Here is a 19,100-nt window from a genome sequence, read left to right on the forward strand (position 1 = left end):
TATGGACATTGGGGAGGGTATGTGCTATGGTGAGTGCTGTGAAGTGTGTAAATCTGGCAATTCACAGACCTGTACCCCTGGGGATAAAAATATATTATATGTTTATAAAAAAATAAAATAAAAAAAAATAGTGTGGTATTTCTGAACAACAATTTTATCAACTGTATCATGATCATCAAAGTTACAAAAGCAAATCCTCTCTTTTTTCCACTCTGCCTGTCTTCCGTAACTTCTATGGTTTCAATCTTGCCATACTTTTCAAAGTAGTCTCTCAAATTATACTCTTCTGTATCTTCTTTAATACCACCAACAAAAATTTTCTTCACTGTTAGATGGGCACCAGGGTTTACAGAATCCTCTCTAGAAACAGCTCTCTTTGGTTCCACTACACGCCCATCAACCTTGAGTGGTCGGGCACACATTGCTGCATCCACCTCTTCAACACAAGAGTAAGTCACAAAACCAAAACCCCTGGAACGTTTTGTTTGGGGGTCTCTCATCACCACACAATCTGTAAGTGTACCCCATTTTTCAAAATGTTCTCTTAAACTATCATCTGTAGTTTCAAAGCTCAAACCACCAATAAACAGTTTTCTCAACTGCTCTGGTTCCTTTGGATCAGGCCCCCCCCCCACCCTCCCGGCAGCGGCGACGGCCGGAGTTGGGCTGGGGGCAACCTGGCGGCGGTTTTACCTCCATTTTGAGACCGGACTCGCCTCTTCCAACTCGAGTTCAATATCAATTATCATATGGTTTTACTCATATGTGGAACATAAGCAACAGCATGGAGGAACATAAGGGAAAGGAAGGAAATCCAGACAGGGAGAAATCAGAGAGGGAGATGAACCATGAGAGACTGTGGACCCAGAGAAACAATCTGGGGTTTCAGAGGGGAAGGGGGCAAGGGGAGGGGGTAACAGGGTGATGGGTATTGAGGAGACACGTGGTATTGAGGATGCACATTGCTGTGATGAATACTTTACTAATGAATCATTGAACACTACATAAAAAGCTAATTATGTATCATACAGTGGCCAACTGAACATAACAAAAGTAAATAAATAAATGTATATGTGTTTAATAAAAAAATAAATTAATATTCTTCTAAGAGATCTAACCTTAAACAAAATGTTTTCTATTGCAGTTTAATAGCATATGGCTGCTTCCAGAAATTCTCCATGACATTTCTGTTCTGGTCTAGAATAGACTACTGCTTCCATAATGGCATGGAATGCTGCATAATCCATAAACATCATGTTACATTGGTCGCCCCACATATGGGAAGTTATATTATTATAGTTAAAAATAAAAACTGAGAGTTTTGGAGGGGAGGGGGGTGGGGGGTTGGGTGAGCCTGGTGGTGGGTATTAAGGAGGGCACATATTACATGGAGCACTGGGTGTGGTGCATAAACAATGACTCTTGGAACATGGGAAAAAATGAAATAAAATTTAAATATCCAAATAAATAAAAATATCCAAATATATAAAAAGTGACATATCAGGCTGAGTATTACGTGTGATAGACAAACCAAAGTGGAATTTTAGGTTTGAGAAGCATACTCTGGCTTCCCTTTGGTATTCAAAATGAGAAGGTGAATTGCAGTAGAGACAGCTGGTGGCTTCTGGGGAGGTCATTTCATAATCTGAGACACAGACACTGAAAGGGAGGCTAGCTTTCACTTGGTGTCTGAAAAGATTAGTAGAGAAAATTTAGGGCTTTATTTCGATGATGGTCATTATTATGTCTACAGCATGTGTTTGTTATCTACATGTACATATACAAAGTTTTAAACAAGGTAAGTCAGCACTCGTCAGGCCCTTACTAGGTATCAGAGAATGTTGTTAAGTCCTTTACTGTATTAACTTACTTAACCTTAGTAATACCCCACAAGATAAGAAATAGTGTTACCTCAATTTTATCAATGAGGAAAGACCATTGTAGGTAGAATGTGGCTAAGCATTTTTATATTTTAATAAAATTCCTAGCTTAGATGCATTTTAACATCTATTTTTTTTAAAGATTTTATTTATTTGACAGAAAGAGATCACAAGTAGAGAGAGAGAGAGAGAGAGAGAGAGAGAGAGAGAAAGGAGGAAGCAGGCTCTCTGCCTAGCAGAGAGCCTGATGTGGGACTCGATCCCAGGACCCTGAGATCATGACCTGAGCTGAAGGCAGAGGCTTAACCCAACTGAGCCACCCAGGCAGCCCCTTAACATCTATTTTTTAAAGGTATAATTTTTCACATGCAGAAGTAATGAAAGTTTCCTTTAAAAATATATATGCATATTGGGGCACCTGGGTGGCTCAGTGGGTTAAGCCCCTGCCTTCGGCTCAGGTCGTGGTCTCACGGTCCTAGGATCGAGCCCCATATCTGGCTCTCTGCTCAGTGGGGAGCCCGCTTCCCCCTCTCTCTCTACCTGCCTCTCTGCCTGCTTGTGATCTCGCTCTCTGTCAAATAAATAAATAAAATCTTTAAAACAAAAAAATATATATATATGCATACTTACATAAGCAAAAAAGGAGTCAAAAGGCAAAAAGTCATTTTGGATGATATACAGTTGTGGCAAAAATCATGGAAGTGGTACTAAAACACTGAAGCTGGAAATGATGGTTTAATGGAATCAACTGAGGGTCATGGAGATTACTTTCAAAATGTCACCAATGGTTGTCACAACCTAATACATCTTCTTGGAAATGGTGTTGTTTGCAATATTATGATTAGTATCTAAAAAAATAAGACACAACTTTAAAATATTTGGTTTGCCTTTCTTTTATTATTTCTTCTTCTTCTTTTTTTTTTTTTAAAGGTTTTATTTATTTATTTGACAGACAGAGATCACAAGTAGGCAGAGAGGCAAGCAGAGAGAGAGGGGGAAGCAGGCTCCCTGCTGAGCAGAGAGCCCAATGCGGGGCTCAGTCCCAGGACCCTGAGATCATGACCTGAGCCAAAGGCAGAGGCTTAACCCACTGAGCCACCCAGGTGCCCCTGTTTCTTCTTCTTTCCTTCCTTCCTTTCTCCCTTCCTCCCTTTCTCTTTCCTCCCTCTCTCCATCCCTCGTTCTCTCTCTGCCTCCCTGCCTTTTTGCCTTTCCTCCTGCCTGCCTTCCATCCTTCCATCTTTCTTTCTTTCTTTCTTTCTTTCTTTCTTTCTTTCTTTCTTTCTTTCTTTCTTTCTTTCTCCTTCTTACATGTTTTTCTCTCGTTCTTTTCTCCTTTCCTGAGAGTCCAGATTTGGTATTATTCCAAGAGAGTCTCAATCAAGGTTAAGAATTTCAGGAGATGAGGTTCTTTTTTTTTTTTTTTTTTTTTTAGATAATTTAGGGTCACCGTTTTTACTTAATCTTCTACATTAATTTAAGTTTTATCATAATGACACATCCACAGATCACATGGCCACACAATAGTTATAGTAATTGCATAATTACTTAAATTGGTCTTTTAGAACTTGAATTACTCACAACACCATATTTATCAAAAAGGAGACCCTTGGGGTGCCTGGGTGGCTCAGTCGGTTAAGTGTCTGCCTTTAGCTCGGGTCATGATCCCAGGGGACTGGGATCGAGCTCCCTGCTCAGCAGGGGGCTTTCTTCTCCCTCTCCTGCCACTCCTGTTCTCTCTCACTATCTCTTTCTCTTTTTCTCTCTCTTGAATAAAATCTTTTTTTTTTTCAAAGATTTTATTTATTTATTTGACAGAGAGAGAGATCACAAGTAGACGGAGAGGCAGGCAGAGAGAGAGAGAGAGAGAGAGAGAGAGGGAAGCAGGCTCCCTGCTGAGCAGAGAGCCCGACGCGGGACTCGATCCCAGGACCCTGAGATCACGACCTGAGCCGAAGGCAGCGGCTTAACCCACTGAGCCACCCAGGCACCCTTGAATAAAATCTTAAAAAAAAAAAAAAAAAAAAGGAGACTCTTGGAGCACCTGGGTGGCTCAGTCAGTTAAGTGGCTGCCTTTGGCTCAGGTCATGATCTCAGGGTCCTGTGATCAAGGCCCACATCAAGTTCTCTGCTGAGTGGGGAGTCTCCCTCTCCCTCTGTCCCTTTGCCTCCTTATGCTCTCTCTCAAATAAGTAGATAAAATCTTAAAAAAAAGGAGACCTAACAAATATTTAATCATAAAAAATGTTCATATTTAGATAGATGAATAAAGAACACGAAAAATAAAAATAAAAACTTTGAAAAGCAAAAATAGCAGCTCTTTCACTGGCGAACAATTCAAATAGCTTTCTCTGTATGCCACTGACGAAACTCTAAAATGTAAGTCAACTACTGTGTGACGGGAATAGGAATATAATGCTGTTTGGTGGGAATTGTAAAGAGCGTCTCCAGGCATTCCTCCTAATAGAGTGAGCTACGTATTCCTTATGCATGGCCTATTTTTTCTTTCTTCCCTTCGAAGTAAAAAGTTTCTTTCTCTTAACAGGAAGCATTTGTCAATATCAGCCAACCTTCCTCTGTGAACGCTGCATCAGCCCACGTATTTATTCTCCACAATCAACACAACAATATCTTTGCCCAGCATATCTCACAGGAAGCCCTGTGTGATCTGCCCAGGACTCCTGAATGTAATCATAACCCTTCTCTACACAGACAGTTTGTAGGAGAGAGAAGTAATTTTTTCAGGGTGTGAATCAATGTAGAGAGCTAATATGAAACATTTAGGACCCCAAACTGCTTTAAAAATCAATAGTGTTTTTTTTTTTCTTTCTGGATCAGTATTATTAAAATAACTGCCTTTACTTTTTACTTTGCTTTATCATGAAGACCAAGGCAAGACAAGATGATCCTTCAAGGAACAGTGGGAAACTCTGTTTTTCTCTTATATTCAATAAATGTAGTCATTGATTTTATTCTCATGCACAACGCATGGTCAGGTGCTGTCAAGAACATCAAAAAACCGATTCAGAGTCAGGCTAGGTAAGCAAATATGGTGGGGGAGTTCTCAAAATCCCTCTCAGGCCACAGGTTTCTGGTTAACATTAAATTTATTTCTGAAACCTGAAATTTAGAAGCTTCTCTTTGGAATTTGGAGTCATTTGCATGTGTTAGAAAACCCGACAAAGTCATGTACATTTTATAAAGCTCACACACTTGGCAGAGCTATACCCATTTATGTTGTGGACCCTCTCCAATTATTTTCATTCCTATAATGGTGAGCAATGAAAGCATCAGACATAGGTGACTGTCTTACCAGCAACATCTGCAGGAAAAGACAAGCTTAAACAGCACAGAGAAAGGCTTCTCTGTGCAGGGCTTAAGAGTGCAGGCTGAAATGAGGAAAGTTGGATTAAAATCTGCTTTCAGCATTATGTAAGGTGGTTTCCAAAATCACTTCCCAAGATAAAGAATAGTAGGTATACTCTACTACCTTCCAGCCAAGGTGGTGAGTATGTGTGCATGTCTGTTATCTTAGAAGGAAAATCTTAAAGCAAATTAAAATGCTACAGGGGAAGAAAATGGAAGAAAGTCAGGACCACAGCGGAAGTAAGATTTCTTTTGTTTCATTGTTTGACTTTAGAACTATGTAAATGTTTTATATAATTATGAAATAGAATTAAATCAAATTTTAAGAATCCAAACCAAAAGCAAAATGTACTTCTTTAAGTGGTGGCTTAACCATATAGTAAGGCACCGAAGTTTAAAATGTAACTTTAAAAACAGTAATTCTACTCTGTGTCCCTAACAGGATACACCCTAAAGGCAAGATTACTGGGAAGAAATCTTAACCTGTTTTTGGTAATCTCATCATTAGTAACAATAATGTTGGTATTTTCATTAAAAAATATATATATATATGTACACATATATATTATATATATAACAGGATAAACTAAATAAATAATTACGTTAATACATTAGGAATCAATATTTTTAAAGAGGATGAAAGAAACAAACATAAAATCAAAGAGGTTGAAAAAAAGCCCTGTAATTTTAAATTTGAATCAGAAATATCAATACAGGGGCACCTGGGTGGCTCAGTGGGTTAAGCCTCTGCCTTCGGCTCGGGTCGTGATCTCGGGGTCCTGGGATCGAGCCCCACGTCAGGCTCTCTGCTCGGCGGGGAGTCTGCTTCCCCCTCTCTCTCTGCCTACTTGTGATCTCTCTGTCAACTAAATAAATAAAATCTTTAAAAAAAATATCAGTACAAACTTGTGATCTGTTTCCTCTACTTCTGGGATAGACAATGTGCAAGCTGATGGATCAAAAGACAAAGGAGCTGTCAATGATTCCGATGTCATGTTCAAACACCTCAGGAGCCAACTTAACGGGCTGCCAGTGGCCAAAGACAAGACAACATGAGGATGGAAATGGAACAGGCATACCTGTTTCAACCTGTGACTTCATAAGGATACACACACAAGAAAACAACAAAACGCCAAACTTCAGTGGTGTTTGGGAGATTCTAGGGGGATTTGGGAGATTCTAGGGAAACAACCAGCTATTTTGAAAACTGCTAAATAAAGGGAAACAATCAAGCATTTATGCCGCCTTCATTGCAACAACTTAATCTCAGGGTTACCCAATTGGTGAGGGAAAGTTCTTGCTTAGAGAATAATCTAGTTAATAAATAAAGAAGGAATGATAAAATATCACCATTTTGCAATTTCTAAATCAGTTTTGGCCAAGACTATCAGTGGCTGCTAAAATTGTCATGGCCTGAGTTGTGTCCCCCGAAATTCATCTGTTGAAATCCTAACACCCAATACCTGAGTGTGACCTTAGTTGGAGGTAGGATATTTATGGAGGTAATCAATTTAAAGTGAGATCATTAGGGTAGGCCCTAATCCAACATCACCAGTGTCCTTTAAGAAAAGGACACCGAGGTACACACAGAGAGAAGGTGATATGAGGAGACGCAGGGAGAAACCAGTCATGCTAAGGAGAAAGGCCTAGAACCAATCCTTCCCTCATAGCCCTCTGGAGGAACCAACCTTGTTGGCTCCAGATCTGGGAGACTACATATTCCTGTTGGCACTCATTCTGTGGTGCTTTGTTATAGCAGTCTCAGCAAACTAACAGAATTATATAAAAATGAATAGGATTATTATAATGGATAGATCAAGTTGTCAATGCTTAAATCTGCTCATCAATCTTCACATCACAGAGAGAGTCAGGCGTTTTGTGTCTCATGCTAGAAGTGGACAAGATGACTTACGAAGCAGTGTTGTCAAAGCCCAACAAAACAACTAGTGTCAATCTGATCAAACCTTAGGTAGAAGTCAGAGGGAAACATTTGCAACAAGAGGATGTAATCACAAAAAAAAATAACATGTTTTCTTAAAATAATTTACAAGGAGGGAAATAAAGGAACAGTGAACATTTAGAATAAAAAGAGATTTTAGATATTTTATTAGTCAAATGAAATGTGTGTACCTCTTTGATCTTGACAATAAATTATGAGCAAGAAAAGTTACTTTAGGTTCTTTAAGTGTTGGTACATAGCATAATAATAGTACATAGTTCATAGTGTTGTAGTAAAGATCAAATATGACAATAGAAGTAGAGCACTCAGCATGGTATAATCTCAACTACTTATATAGTTGGCTTAGCACATTTATATACCCAGATATTAGTATAGCAATCATGCATGGTATAGCTTCAATTATTTATATATTTTGGTATTGGCTAAATTCCTTGATACAACTGCTATCAATATTAAATGCTGTGATAGGTATTACTTAATTTTTATGTGCTTACAATATGTCCCCACAAGCCAAAATGACACTCAACATACTTACAAGGTCCAATCTGAGCCAGTATTGGGCCAAATGGATTTTCACTATACATTCCACTTCCCATTCTCACATGGATCCTCAAAACCACCTGGCCCCAAGCTAACCTTTGGTAGAAGATGCAGGAAAGAAGCATTGTGAGTTTGGGAAGAAAAGCCAAGGCAAGGGTTAGGAGGGGAACGCAAAGGAAAGGCAGTTTTTAGGAAGGTTAAGTATTCCACTAAATAGGATCCCAGAATTCAGTCATTCCATGCCTGCCGTTTTCAGGAAAGACAAACACTGTCTTTCAGCCTCCACAGGGTCGGGCCTTAGAGAGAACCAGTGTTTTCAGCCAGCTGGATGATGTTTGGACAAGAGGCAGAACACATCTGGTCATTAACAGTGATAATCGCTCTGGTTAAGAGCCCTCACTTAGACACAGGAAATGCTGCAGCTGACAGCGGTTGTGAGTCAGGTGACTGCGTCCTACAAATTTCCGTTTCAATTTTTCAAACATTTATTTGGCTTGAGAGAGGGGATCAAAGGTCAAGGAAACAAAGTTCACATTTTCAGCAGATAGATCGGTATCAATCTTGTTGGTATCACAGGAAAATAATCCTAAGACACAGAAAGATATAACATCAAAAGGGTATTACAAATTCATGGGCTTACGTGGGATTAAAGCAAAGTAAGGCATCAAATCGAGAGAGTTTCTATCTGGTTAAAAAGATTGTGAAAGTCCTCATGGAGAAAGTGGAATTTCAGAGAGGCTTTTAACAAAAAGGAGTAAGATTATGCTGAGTGAAATAAGTTAAACAGAGAGTCAATTATCATATGGTTTCACTTATTTTTAGAGCATAACAAATAGCATGGAGGACCTAGGGAGATGGAGAGGCGAAGGGAGTTGAGGGAAATTGGAAGGGGAGGTGAACCATGAGAGACTGTGGACTCTGAAAAACAATCTGAGGATTTTGAAGGGGCGGGGGGGTGGGAGGAGGTCAGGGGAGTCAGGTGGTGGGTATTATGGAGGGCACGTATTGCATGGAGCACTGGGTGTGGTGCATAAACAATGAATATTGTTATGCTGAAAAGAAATTTAAAAAAAGAAAGAAAGAAAGAAAGAAAAAGGAGTAAGATGGGAGACAGTGGTGGAGTGAGGGAAAGAGGGTTTGGGGATAGAGAAGGGAGAACATTTCACAGGGCTCTAAGTTTTTCAGATAAAATACAGGATGCCCAGTTAAATTTGAATTTCAGATACATAGCAAATAGATTTTTAGTATAAATATGATCTATTTGGGTCATATATTTGGGTCATACTTGAGTTTGAAACACCCTGAATGTGTTTAGAGAAACAAGTAAGTTGTTTTATAAAGATTTAGTCTTTGTAGAGGAAGGAAATGTGTAATGATGTGGGAAAGTTGTTTTGGTCACATACAGAAAGTTTTAGATTACAGACAGAAGAATAAAAAGGTGATTTTATGGGGACTGAGGAGAAATTTTTTTTCCTGTAGAAGTGATATGATCTAACATGCACCATAGGAAGAATAAGATGGCAGTGATGAGAATAAGAAAAATTGAGATACAAAATGGGCCAGGAAGTGACAGATAGTGAGGATGTTAATTTAGACAATGGGAATGGTTTGTAAATGGACATCGCTGAGATACAGCAGAGCAGAAACGATAAATTGGATCTCAGAACAAAAAGAGATGTGGAGTCAAAACTACCTACAAGTTTATTCCTATTGACTTGGCAGATGACGATTTTTGTTCGCAGCTGTATAAGGAGGAGAACCTGATTTTAGGAAAAAAAAAAAAAAACCAGATACTACGAAACAGGGGTCATGTCAGGAGGAACTGGCCAGGTGGGCATCCAGATACAGATGCTCAGGAAGCAATTAAAATATTTTTCTGAACTCAATAATTTGGAATTTTAGATATATAAGCTGTCACATCAGTGAGTTGGTAAAATCTCAAGGAATCCTTCTAATTCACCATTAGAGGCAAGAAAGGAATGAGTGAAGAAAGGGGAAAAGGACCAGAAGAACAGCAATAATGAAAAAACTACACCAAGTCTTGGAAATCCAGAAGTCAAGGTCAGTCACCGCTCAAATCATTCAGAGAACTCAAGAGTATGGATTGAAAAGCAACAACAGTGGTGCTGGTAATTTTGGAGAGAATTGTTTCAGGAAAGTAGCACGAGTGGAGTCATGGTTTTGGAGACTGAGGAGTAAATAAATAGTGAGGGAGTAGAGGAAACCAAAGATGTGAGATGTGAGAGGACTGGTGTTTGAGGACAAAACCAAGGGGAAGGAGCCAGTGAGGTTGAAGACTGAAGATCTGCTAAAAGAAGGGAGCAAAGTCTGAAAAGAGTGTGCAGCAATGAAGTTAAATGCCTATGTGGAGAGACTGGCCTTCAAAAGAGGAGGAGTTAAATGGAAGGGAGGAAAAACAGAAGATTAAGGGTTTGATGCATGACTCTGAAGAATTTGGTTGTTTAGTCTCCACTTTTAAGTAAGAAAAGAAATGCCGTTATGTGTTTTGAAAGGAGCATGGTGGAGCAGTCATGGGACATGGACGTAAGTTTTGGTCTCCTGCCACATCTTAGACATCTTTTAGTTAGATCTCGAGCAAAATGGAGGAGGAAGTAATAGTGACTGCGATGTTGCTCCGTGGTATAATGCATTTTGTCACAGCAGAAGTAACCTGGGAGCAAAAAGCTCAAGGAATGGAGTCTCTTCTATGTGCTGAGTGCCTGTTGCACAGAAGCCTGGCTCCTGCAAAAGCACTAGTCTCCTATCAGACACCACTTCATTATTTTAAAGTGTTAACACAACTGTGTGGCATTCCTTGTGTGTCAAGTCTGATTTGACATAGTTGACAAAAATAGAAAACCAGCAATTCTATTCCTGTGGCTTCATAGGCATTGTTTTAGCATCTCAAAATGAGTTTGAATATATAGAAACATTTTTATTTAGTTTAATGATATGGTCTTGTGATTATGGAATACCCAGTTAAAGGGGCTTTCAGGTACATTCAGAAAATCCCACTGATCCCATCAATGCTAAAAACAACCCATTAGTGTATAGTCTCATTTCATAATGACTATCAGCTGGACTTACGGGAAGAGATAAGGCAAGGATTTCTTTCTCCTCATTATCCAACTCTAAAATAAGCATAGCTATGAATATGCCAATGCATATGTTATATGATAAGGCTTTTCTAGTACATGTGCTTAGGAAGTAATATATGACAGTTATTCTTGAAAAGGCAATTACAAAGAAAAAATGCAGATTGTCATTTCTAAGACTAGGAAGTGTTATATCAGAAGAATTAAAATAAACATGCCTGAATATATAGGACCATAGAAGCAATGGATGTTAGTTTTGGAAGGGAATTTAGGGATAATTTTATGCAATCTCTTCCCTTTAAGACTGAGAGATCTGAAGCCTAGAGGAGGAAATAGCTTACAGAGGAGCACAATCTAGTCCAGCTGCAAGTCTTCTAATCCATAGTCACTGTCACAATGACAAATTTCTATCAGGCTTCTGAGGAATTATTTCCAGGTCCATAATAGTGAGCATATGGCATAGACTGGGCACTCAATGAATGTTTTCTTAATTATTTACTTTGAGAGAGGGAGAGAGCAAAGAAGAGAGAAAGAGAGAGCGAGCGAGCACTGGGTGAGAAGGGGGAAGGGCATAGGAGGATGGAGAGAGTGGGGAAAGAGTTTCAAACAGACTATCCACTTAGCATGGAGCCCGATATAGTGCTTGATCTCAAGACCCTGAGATCATGACTGGAGCTTAAACCAAGACTTGGATGCTTAACTGACTGGGCTGCCACCCAGACGCCCCGGATTTTTTTTTTTTTTTTTAATTGGACAACTGTATCTCTGTTCTGACTACTGACGCCCCAGGGAATTAGAGAATCACCCTCCATGTGCAGTTTTTCCATCACCTGATAAGGCTATTATATAAGGCACAATGACTTTAGAAAAATATAATTTAAATTTACCATGTATTAACATAATCATTATTTCATAAGAATGTACCAGGGATTATTAATCCATTACTGCAGATGATAGAACTAAGACTCAGTAAATTTGTATAAGTTGTTCAAGGTCAAACAATCAGAGATATTGGAGTTTGAGCCTATTTTTGGTCCTTTGACTCCAGGTGTTATGCTTTCTTTGCTGTATCTTATGGTTTCTCCAGGATGTTTATAACCTCCAGGAAAAGAAAAACAAACCTGTGAGGGAAGAGGTAGGAAAGAAGACAAGGGAAGAGAAATACCAGAAATGGTGTGAAGCTCTTATAGAGAATGCTGCTGTCAAAAACAGACCAGAGTCCACATAATAAAGGAAGGATTTGTGTTTTCCTTGGGAGATCCATTTGGGGGCTCCAAGCCTATGTTGGCTCCAAAGAGGAGAAAGCAATGTTGTACAACTTGATAGGAGGTGTTGACTTCTAAATGTGTTTGAAAGGCAGTGGGGTAGGAAAAGCACACATATGGGAATCAGGGTACCTGGATTTTAGTCCCAATTCTGCCATTACTTTCTTGTGCCCTTAGAAAAGGCCCTTCCTGTTTTGTGCCTCAGTTTTATCAGTTTATAATGAAGTGTGTTCAACTTCATGGTCCTCAAATATTTTTCTTCCTTTCCATCAATTCCCATTGGTAGAGGCTACCAATAATCTGAGAAATGCCTGAAATGACACTGTAAACTGAGAATACAACCCACTTTCTTGCCTGTAAAAAACATGGTTCTTTTTTCTTTCAAACAAAAACAACTTTTTATACATTCTTTATTAATCACATATAGTGATTATACATGTAATTGATAAGCTTACTAAATTGGGTTATGGAATTATTCTCCCAGAATATTTTAGAAGAGTAATTTGTCCCATTATACCTTGGTTATATCCAATAAAAGTTTCATAGATGACAAAAAATTACAAATGATTTCCAGTGTGTGCATCATCGTTAATGATCACCACTGATCTTGAGTTAGTAGATTTTGTCAGTAAGTATCAATACACTCATGGGAATTGTTGGTTTATTTTACCATTTTTTCTGAGAGACTTTTAGGTCAGAGATTTTAAACTAGAATTGAAAGCTCTTGGGGTACTGAAAAAGTGGAGAAATTACAAATATTATTTTGCAACTAATGCTGTTTTATTATGCAAATGAACTCCAAATCTATCAACTAAATAATCAATCACTGGGTTAAGTTCAGAAGTTTTAGTGCAGAACTTAGTGCAGAAAAAAAGTGCAGTTGTTTTCACTTGCATATTGTTTTTGGATATTCATGAATGAACAGAAATTGTAGCATTTTATCCCTTACCTAGAATGTTAACTTGGTGTGGAAGGCATGCAAAGAATTTTAGGGGGCTTATGAAAACTCTAAAATAAAGGGAAAATGAGTTTGTGAATATAGCTCTCTTCAGCTTCTCAAAGGGATTATGAAAGGTGACAATACATGTTAAAGAACCACCACTCTACATATCCTCCGATAACATGCCACTGTTCAGGTATTTCTTTGGTAAAATGGGAAGCTGATTTGGATTATAGCTCTAAAATTTTAAATAAACCTTTAACAAAATGAGGGTTAATAATAGACCACAAGTATATGATACCTCTTCTATACTTGAGTCTTAAAAAGCCAAATAAACAAAATAAAATCCACTATAGTGCAAAACATTTTGATATAAATTAAAGACAACCTAAATAAATGAAGGTATATCATATTCATGTATTAGAATTTTAAGATATTCATTCTCCCCAAATTGATCTATAGAGTCAAGGCAATCTCAATTACAATTTCAGCAGATCTTTTTGGGTAGAAATCAAAGGTTGATTCTAAATGCTATAGGAAGAAGCACAAGGCCTAGAATTTCCATAGCAATATTAAACAATAAGTACAAAGTTGAAGGATTTACACGATTTTATGATTTACCATATAGTTATTATAATTAATGTGATACTGTTTGCAGATAGACACATAGAACAATGGAACAGAGTAGAGCTTAGAACTAGACTCCCACTTATCCAGGCAAAAGTACCAAAAAACAATCTGGTGAGAAAAAAAGAATCTCTTCAGTAAATTACACAACTGGATATTCATATGGGAAAAATTGAACCTCAACCCTTGCCTTACATGAAACACAAACAATATGGATCACATACATAAATACAAACATTAAGAGAGGGATTTAAGGGAATGAAAACACTATGAATCTTCTCAAAGTCACCACAAAATATTTTCCTACTTCTTTAAGATATTGTTTCCTAATTCTCTTTCATAATTAAGTAGCTATATCCACTACTTAGAATACATTTCAGTTCAACCTGGATGGCTCTGAAATAATCAAGCAATCAACTAAAAAAAGATTGAACTTCTACAATAAGTTAGGTATAAAATCTGGCAAACATACATTTTCTTATTACTCTGTTTATTATTGGAAGTTCAGGGCAAATAGTTCACTTACCTTTGATGAACAAAGTTGCCTAGATTTAGCTCCATTGATTTTCTTTCTCCAAAAGAGATTTTCTGGTCTTTAATATAATTTTGTTACAGAAATTAACGTGTCTATATATTCTCCTACTTGCTTTTCTTCCTGCTGCCCATTCCCAAAAGTAAAAATAATAATAATAATAATAAAACATAACAACAAGAACAACAATGATAATAGTGAACCATGCAACACAAAGTCATTTACCGGAGTCCGTAGAGAACTGTTCCATCAGGATGCAGTCGGATCATTCGATTTTTCACGGTAACCCCATGCACAAATGATTTCTTGTCATTCAGAAAATAGGTGTCTGGCACCCAGAGTTGGTCAGCTACCCTGTTGTCTAATGTGAGGTTTAGTGGGATTCCAGAATAAGAAAGTCTTTTGTCTTTCCAAGACTGCTGGAAATACATGGTGAGTGTATAATCCTGTGAAACAAATGAAACAAAAAATGAAAAATTTTAATTATCATCATTAAAGGCCTTTTGTCATGAAAGTGATAGTCTGTGATATTATATATTCTCAGAGATCCACTGTCCTGCTATCCCTGAAGTTACATGTGAATACACAGAAATTTACACCTCCAATTATAGGCAACCAATAGGTTAGAAGTAATGGAGTAATAATTGAAGGCATGCACGAGCATTCACTCCAATGTAGGGTAAATCCATTGAACTGAATTTTAAGGTTTGAAGTTAAGGTAATGTTCATGGGGTAGGTCATAAAGGAAAGTTGTACTGAGAGAACCATGTCCACAAAAATCTACCTCTGGATAAAAGACCTCAACGTGAGACAGGAATCCATCAGAATCCTAGAGGAGAACATAGGCAGTAATCTCTTCGATATCAGCCACAGCAACTTCTTTCAAGATATGTCTCCAAAGGCAAAGGAAACAAAAGCCAAAATAAACTTTTGGGACTTCATCAAAATCAAAAGCTTCTGCACAGCAAAGGAAACAGTCAACAAACAAAGAGGCAACCCACGGAATGGGAGAAGATATTTGCAAATGACAGTACAGACAAAAGATTGATATCCAGGATCTATAAAGAACTCCTCAAACTCAACACACACAAAACAGATAATCATATCAAAAAATGGGCAGAAGATATGAACAGACACTTCTCCAATGAAGACATACAAATGGCTATCAGACACATGAAAAAATGTTCATCATCACTAGCCATCAGGGAGATTCAAATTAAAACCACATTGAGATACCACCTTACACCAGTTAGAATGGCCAAAATTAGCAAGACAGGAAACAACATGTGTTGGAGGGGATGTGGAGAAAGGGGAACCCTATTACACTGTTGGTGGGAATGCAAGTTGGTGCAGCCACTTTGGAGAACAGTGTGGAGATTCCTCAAGAAATTAAAAATAGATCTTCCCTATGACCCTGCAATTGCACTACTGGGTATTTACCCCAAAGATACAGATGGAGTGAAAAGAAGGGCCCTCTGTACCCCAAAGTTTATAGCAGCAATGACCACGGTCGCCAAACTGTGGAAAGAACCAAGATGCCCTTCAATGGACGAATGGATAAGGAAGATGTGGTCCATATGCACTATGGAGTATTATGCCTCCATCAAAAAGGATGAATACCCAACTTTTGTAGCAACATGGACGGGACTGGAAGAGATTATGCTGAGTGAAATAAGTCAAGCAGAGAGAGTCAATTATCATATGGTTTCACTTATTTGTGGAGCATAACAAATAGCATGGAGGACATGGGGAGTTAGGAGAAGGGAGTTGGGGGAAATTGGAAGGGGAGGTGAACCATGAGAGACTATGGACTCTGAAAAACAATCTGAAGGTTTTGAAGAGGTGGGGGGGGGGGGAGGTTGGGGAACCAGGTGGTGGGTATTAGAGAGGGCAGGGACTGCATGGAGCACTGGGTGTGGTACAAAAACAATGAATACTGTTATGCTGAAAATAAATTTAAAAAATGATTAAAAAAATTAAAAATATATAAATAAATATGAAAAAAAAAGAAAGAGCATTGGAGAAGGAATAGATAAAGATAAAGTAAAATCTTTTATTTTAAAAAAATAATAGTTTTAAAAAATAATAACCTATTAGGTTAATAATAGTAATAATGTATTGGATGATTATAGTATCAGTGGAATGAATTACAGCAAATTCGTAAGTGATGGAAAGGAGTGGTGAATTACCTTAGCTCTACCACATATGCTGTGATATAGTGTTATTTGAAAGTGGTTTCAAATTAGTTGAAATGTACAAACCTAGGGAAACCAATAAAAACCTTTTTAAAAAATATAATTAATATATACAGGAGATAAAATGGAATCACATAAAAAGTTCAATTAAAATTTTAAAAAACCAAAAAAAAATCTACTTCTGGATATTATCTTTATGGTACTTTTTTTGGAGGGGAATGTTTGCTCAATAATAACTAAAAATTGATGTGCTTAAAAGGAGAGGGTGTTTTCCAAATTGCAAATGCCTTTTGAATGAATACTGCTGTTTGCCTTATAAATGTCATCAATTACCATTATCTGGATTTTTCTAGCAAGTTACAACTTGTCTCCTGCTACTAAAAAGTACTTTATAAAGCACGTTTGGATGGAGATATTTATTTGGCTTGAGCACTGAAATCAGTGGTGGAACTGCTCAATTATTTCTCTTATCCCATTCCTGCTTTGTTTTAAGAACTGGTTTGAGTTCAGAACTGGGTTTGTACTTGACTTTGTTTCCTCACCTCCTATAAAAGATAACACTTAGGACATCCCGTCTGTATTTTTCTTTTTCCCACCCAGATTTCCCTTGGCAGTAAGAGACAGGAATATTTGGGCTCAATAAATAGATGAAGCTACTAGAGAGGAACCATAATAATTATCTTAAGAGTTTTAGTTTTCTGTTTTTAAAGAGTTCTATTAATTCAAAGTGTAATTGTCCATTAAAAAAATGATACCAGTAAAATCATAGACTTTAAGATGTGAGTCCCAATATAATAAAAACAGAAAAATCACTTCTTCTTTTCAAGGATATTTATCTGTCAGCAGTGACTGTGAATGCTTTAGCAGCGGTTAAGAAAACACTGGATAACTTCTGCACATCTTCTATGTACTACCATTGTTGCATAGACCACTAATCACATCATGGCTTACATCTGGACAAACCGTACTTTATTTAGAACATTGTATGGATCTATATGCATTTCTGAAAACTCCAAAATATAAGACAATATTCATTCTGGATAATGAGTTCCAGTGTCCTTTAACCATTACAGTGGAGAATACTTACACTGTTTACTCAGAAGGCATTGTGCAATAATTCAAAGCCATCCTTTCTTATCCATTAGCTCTTCACTATCAATCACACAATATTAATCACACACACCTTAAAGGTCTAAAAGCTCCTTCCACTTTACCTACATTTAACCAAAAAGAAAATGCACAGGATTCTATACAATTCCCTTGTCCCCTGCAACTATTCTCATTTGCATCGTCTTCAATTTCTTAACATAACATCTTTTTGGAAGAAAAATGAACTCTGGGCAGAACTCAGAGGCAGACTCTGGGCCTTTGATTGCAAATACATTGATTCTAAGATCTACCACATGTAGAGCTATGTAATCATGAGTAACTTTATCCCCTGTATCTCAGATGCCTCATTTTAAAAATAAAAATAATAGCATTTACTAGCTTATTATGAACATTACTTGGGAAAATTATGGTGAAGCCTCTTTAGAAGCTGTAACATGCTAAACAAATATATTATCCTCAAAACTGTTGTTATTTAAGAATTAATATCATACTTCCAAATTACTTTGAGTGTCCACATTCATTTTCATAAGCATTTCTATTTTAAAAGAGATGGTTATGAAAAAAAGACCTTGTAGGCAGAAGGACCCCATTGACCATGAAAATAATCAGTTGTCTGTGATCCATTGCAAGTCTTGGTGTCCAGTTCTTATTTGTAATTCAACCAAAGTGGGAAAATTAATAACTAGCCAAAGACAAGTTAATGTAGACTTTGCCATTGTGATGAGCACACTCAGCAACAGAATACATTGTTTCAATATTCATGCCCAATAGTCATTAGCTTCCAGATCTTCACAAGTGGGACAAAGGATTTCCTCACAAAGAGACCAGGGGGCAAAATCCTTATTCCACTTTTTCTTCAAAAGAGTTTTAACATGTGATGGAGAAAAACCTATTCTTATAAAGTCAAAGGGTTATAATGGCAAAACAATACTCTTAATACTATAATGAAAACACAAGTTTGTGGTAAGTAAACAATGGAGAGTCAAAAGGAGAAAAGAGCGTAAACATGAGTAATCTCTGCATAGGTTTAAGTAAGTGTGTGTGTCTGCATGCATGTGTGTGTGTGTGTGCGTAGACCTTCTCCCTTCTCTGGAAACTGTTTTGTTTCCTGCAGAGTGAGAACTATACACATGCAGTGAGATCTTTGCTCTACACAACTCCCACTCTGTTTCCACTAAGTATCGACTAAAAATCACATCACGGTTCTAAATTAAAGCAGTAATTTACCCTATTTGCAAGAAGTAATTCCGTGAAAAAGCATTTCTGCTTGTGTGTTAGATTTGGAAGTGGATGATGTGGCACGAGTACTCTTCAGAACTTTTCTTATGTATTTCTAGCATTGTTATCCTAATCTATGACCTCATTCCATGATAAATGGAAATCTAGACATATAAGATTGATAACCTTAATGAAAACTTTTTGAAGATAATGATAATAATGATGATAATGATGAACATTATGGAAACACTTAAAATACAGCCGTATCTCCTTTTGTACTATTTGTATTATAGTGCACGCATAACAATAACCTCTTTCTACTGGAGAATGCTCTGTCCTCTGTGGTTTTCATAGCTATTCATATCTATTATC

General features: G+C 37.5%; 1 protein-coding gene and 1 pseudogene across 3 annotated transcripts in view; both read right to left on the reverse strand.

Annotated features, from left to right (window-relative positions):
• Positions 1–699, reverse strand: part of LOC111149059 — a 4,203-nt pseudogene extending 3,504 nt beyond the window's left edge. Inside the window, exon 1 of the transcript XR_002640737.1 lies at positions 143–699. The product of XR_002640737.1 is annotated as a heterogeneous nuclear ribonucleoprotein A3-like (transcript). The remainder of the gene's footprint in view (positions 1–142) is intronic.
• Positions 1–19,100, reverse strand: part of LOC111149058 (gamma-aminobutyric acid type A receptor beta1 subunit) — a 419,687-nt gene that overhangs the window by 273,697 nt on the left and 126,890 nt on the right. For both annotated transcript variants that reach the window (XM_022505961.1, XM_022505962.1), the window contains exon 4: positions 14,431–14,651. In XM_022505961.1, the coding sequence (XP_022361669.1) occupies positions 14,431–14,651 (221 nt within the window). The remainder of the gene's footprint in view (positions 1–14,430; positions 14,652–19,100) is intronic.

The sequence above is a fragment of the Enhydra lutris genome, unplaced genomic scaffold, assembly GCF_002288905.1.
Source record: "Enhydra lutris kenyoni isolate GAN:26980312 unplaced genomic scaffold, ASM228890v2 scaffoldscaffold21, whole genome shotgun sequence".
Lineage (NCBI taxonomy): Eukaryota > Metazoa > Chordata > Mammalia > Carnivora > Mustelidae > Enhydra > Enhydra lutris.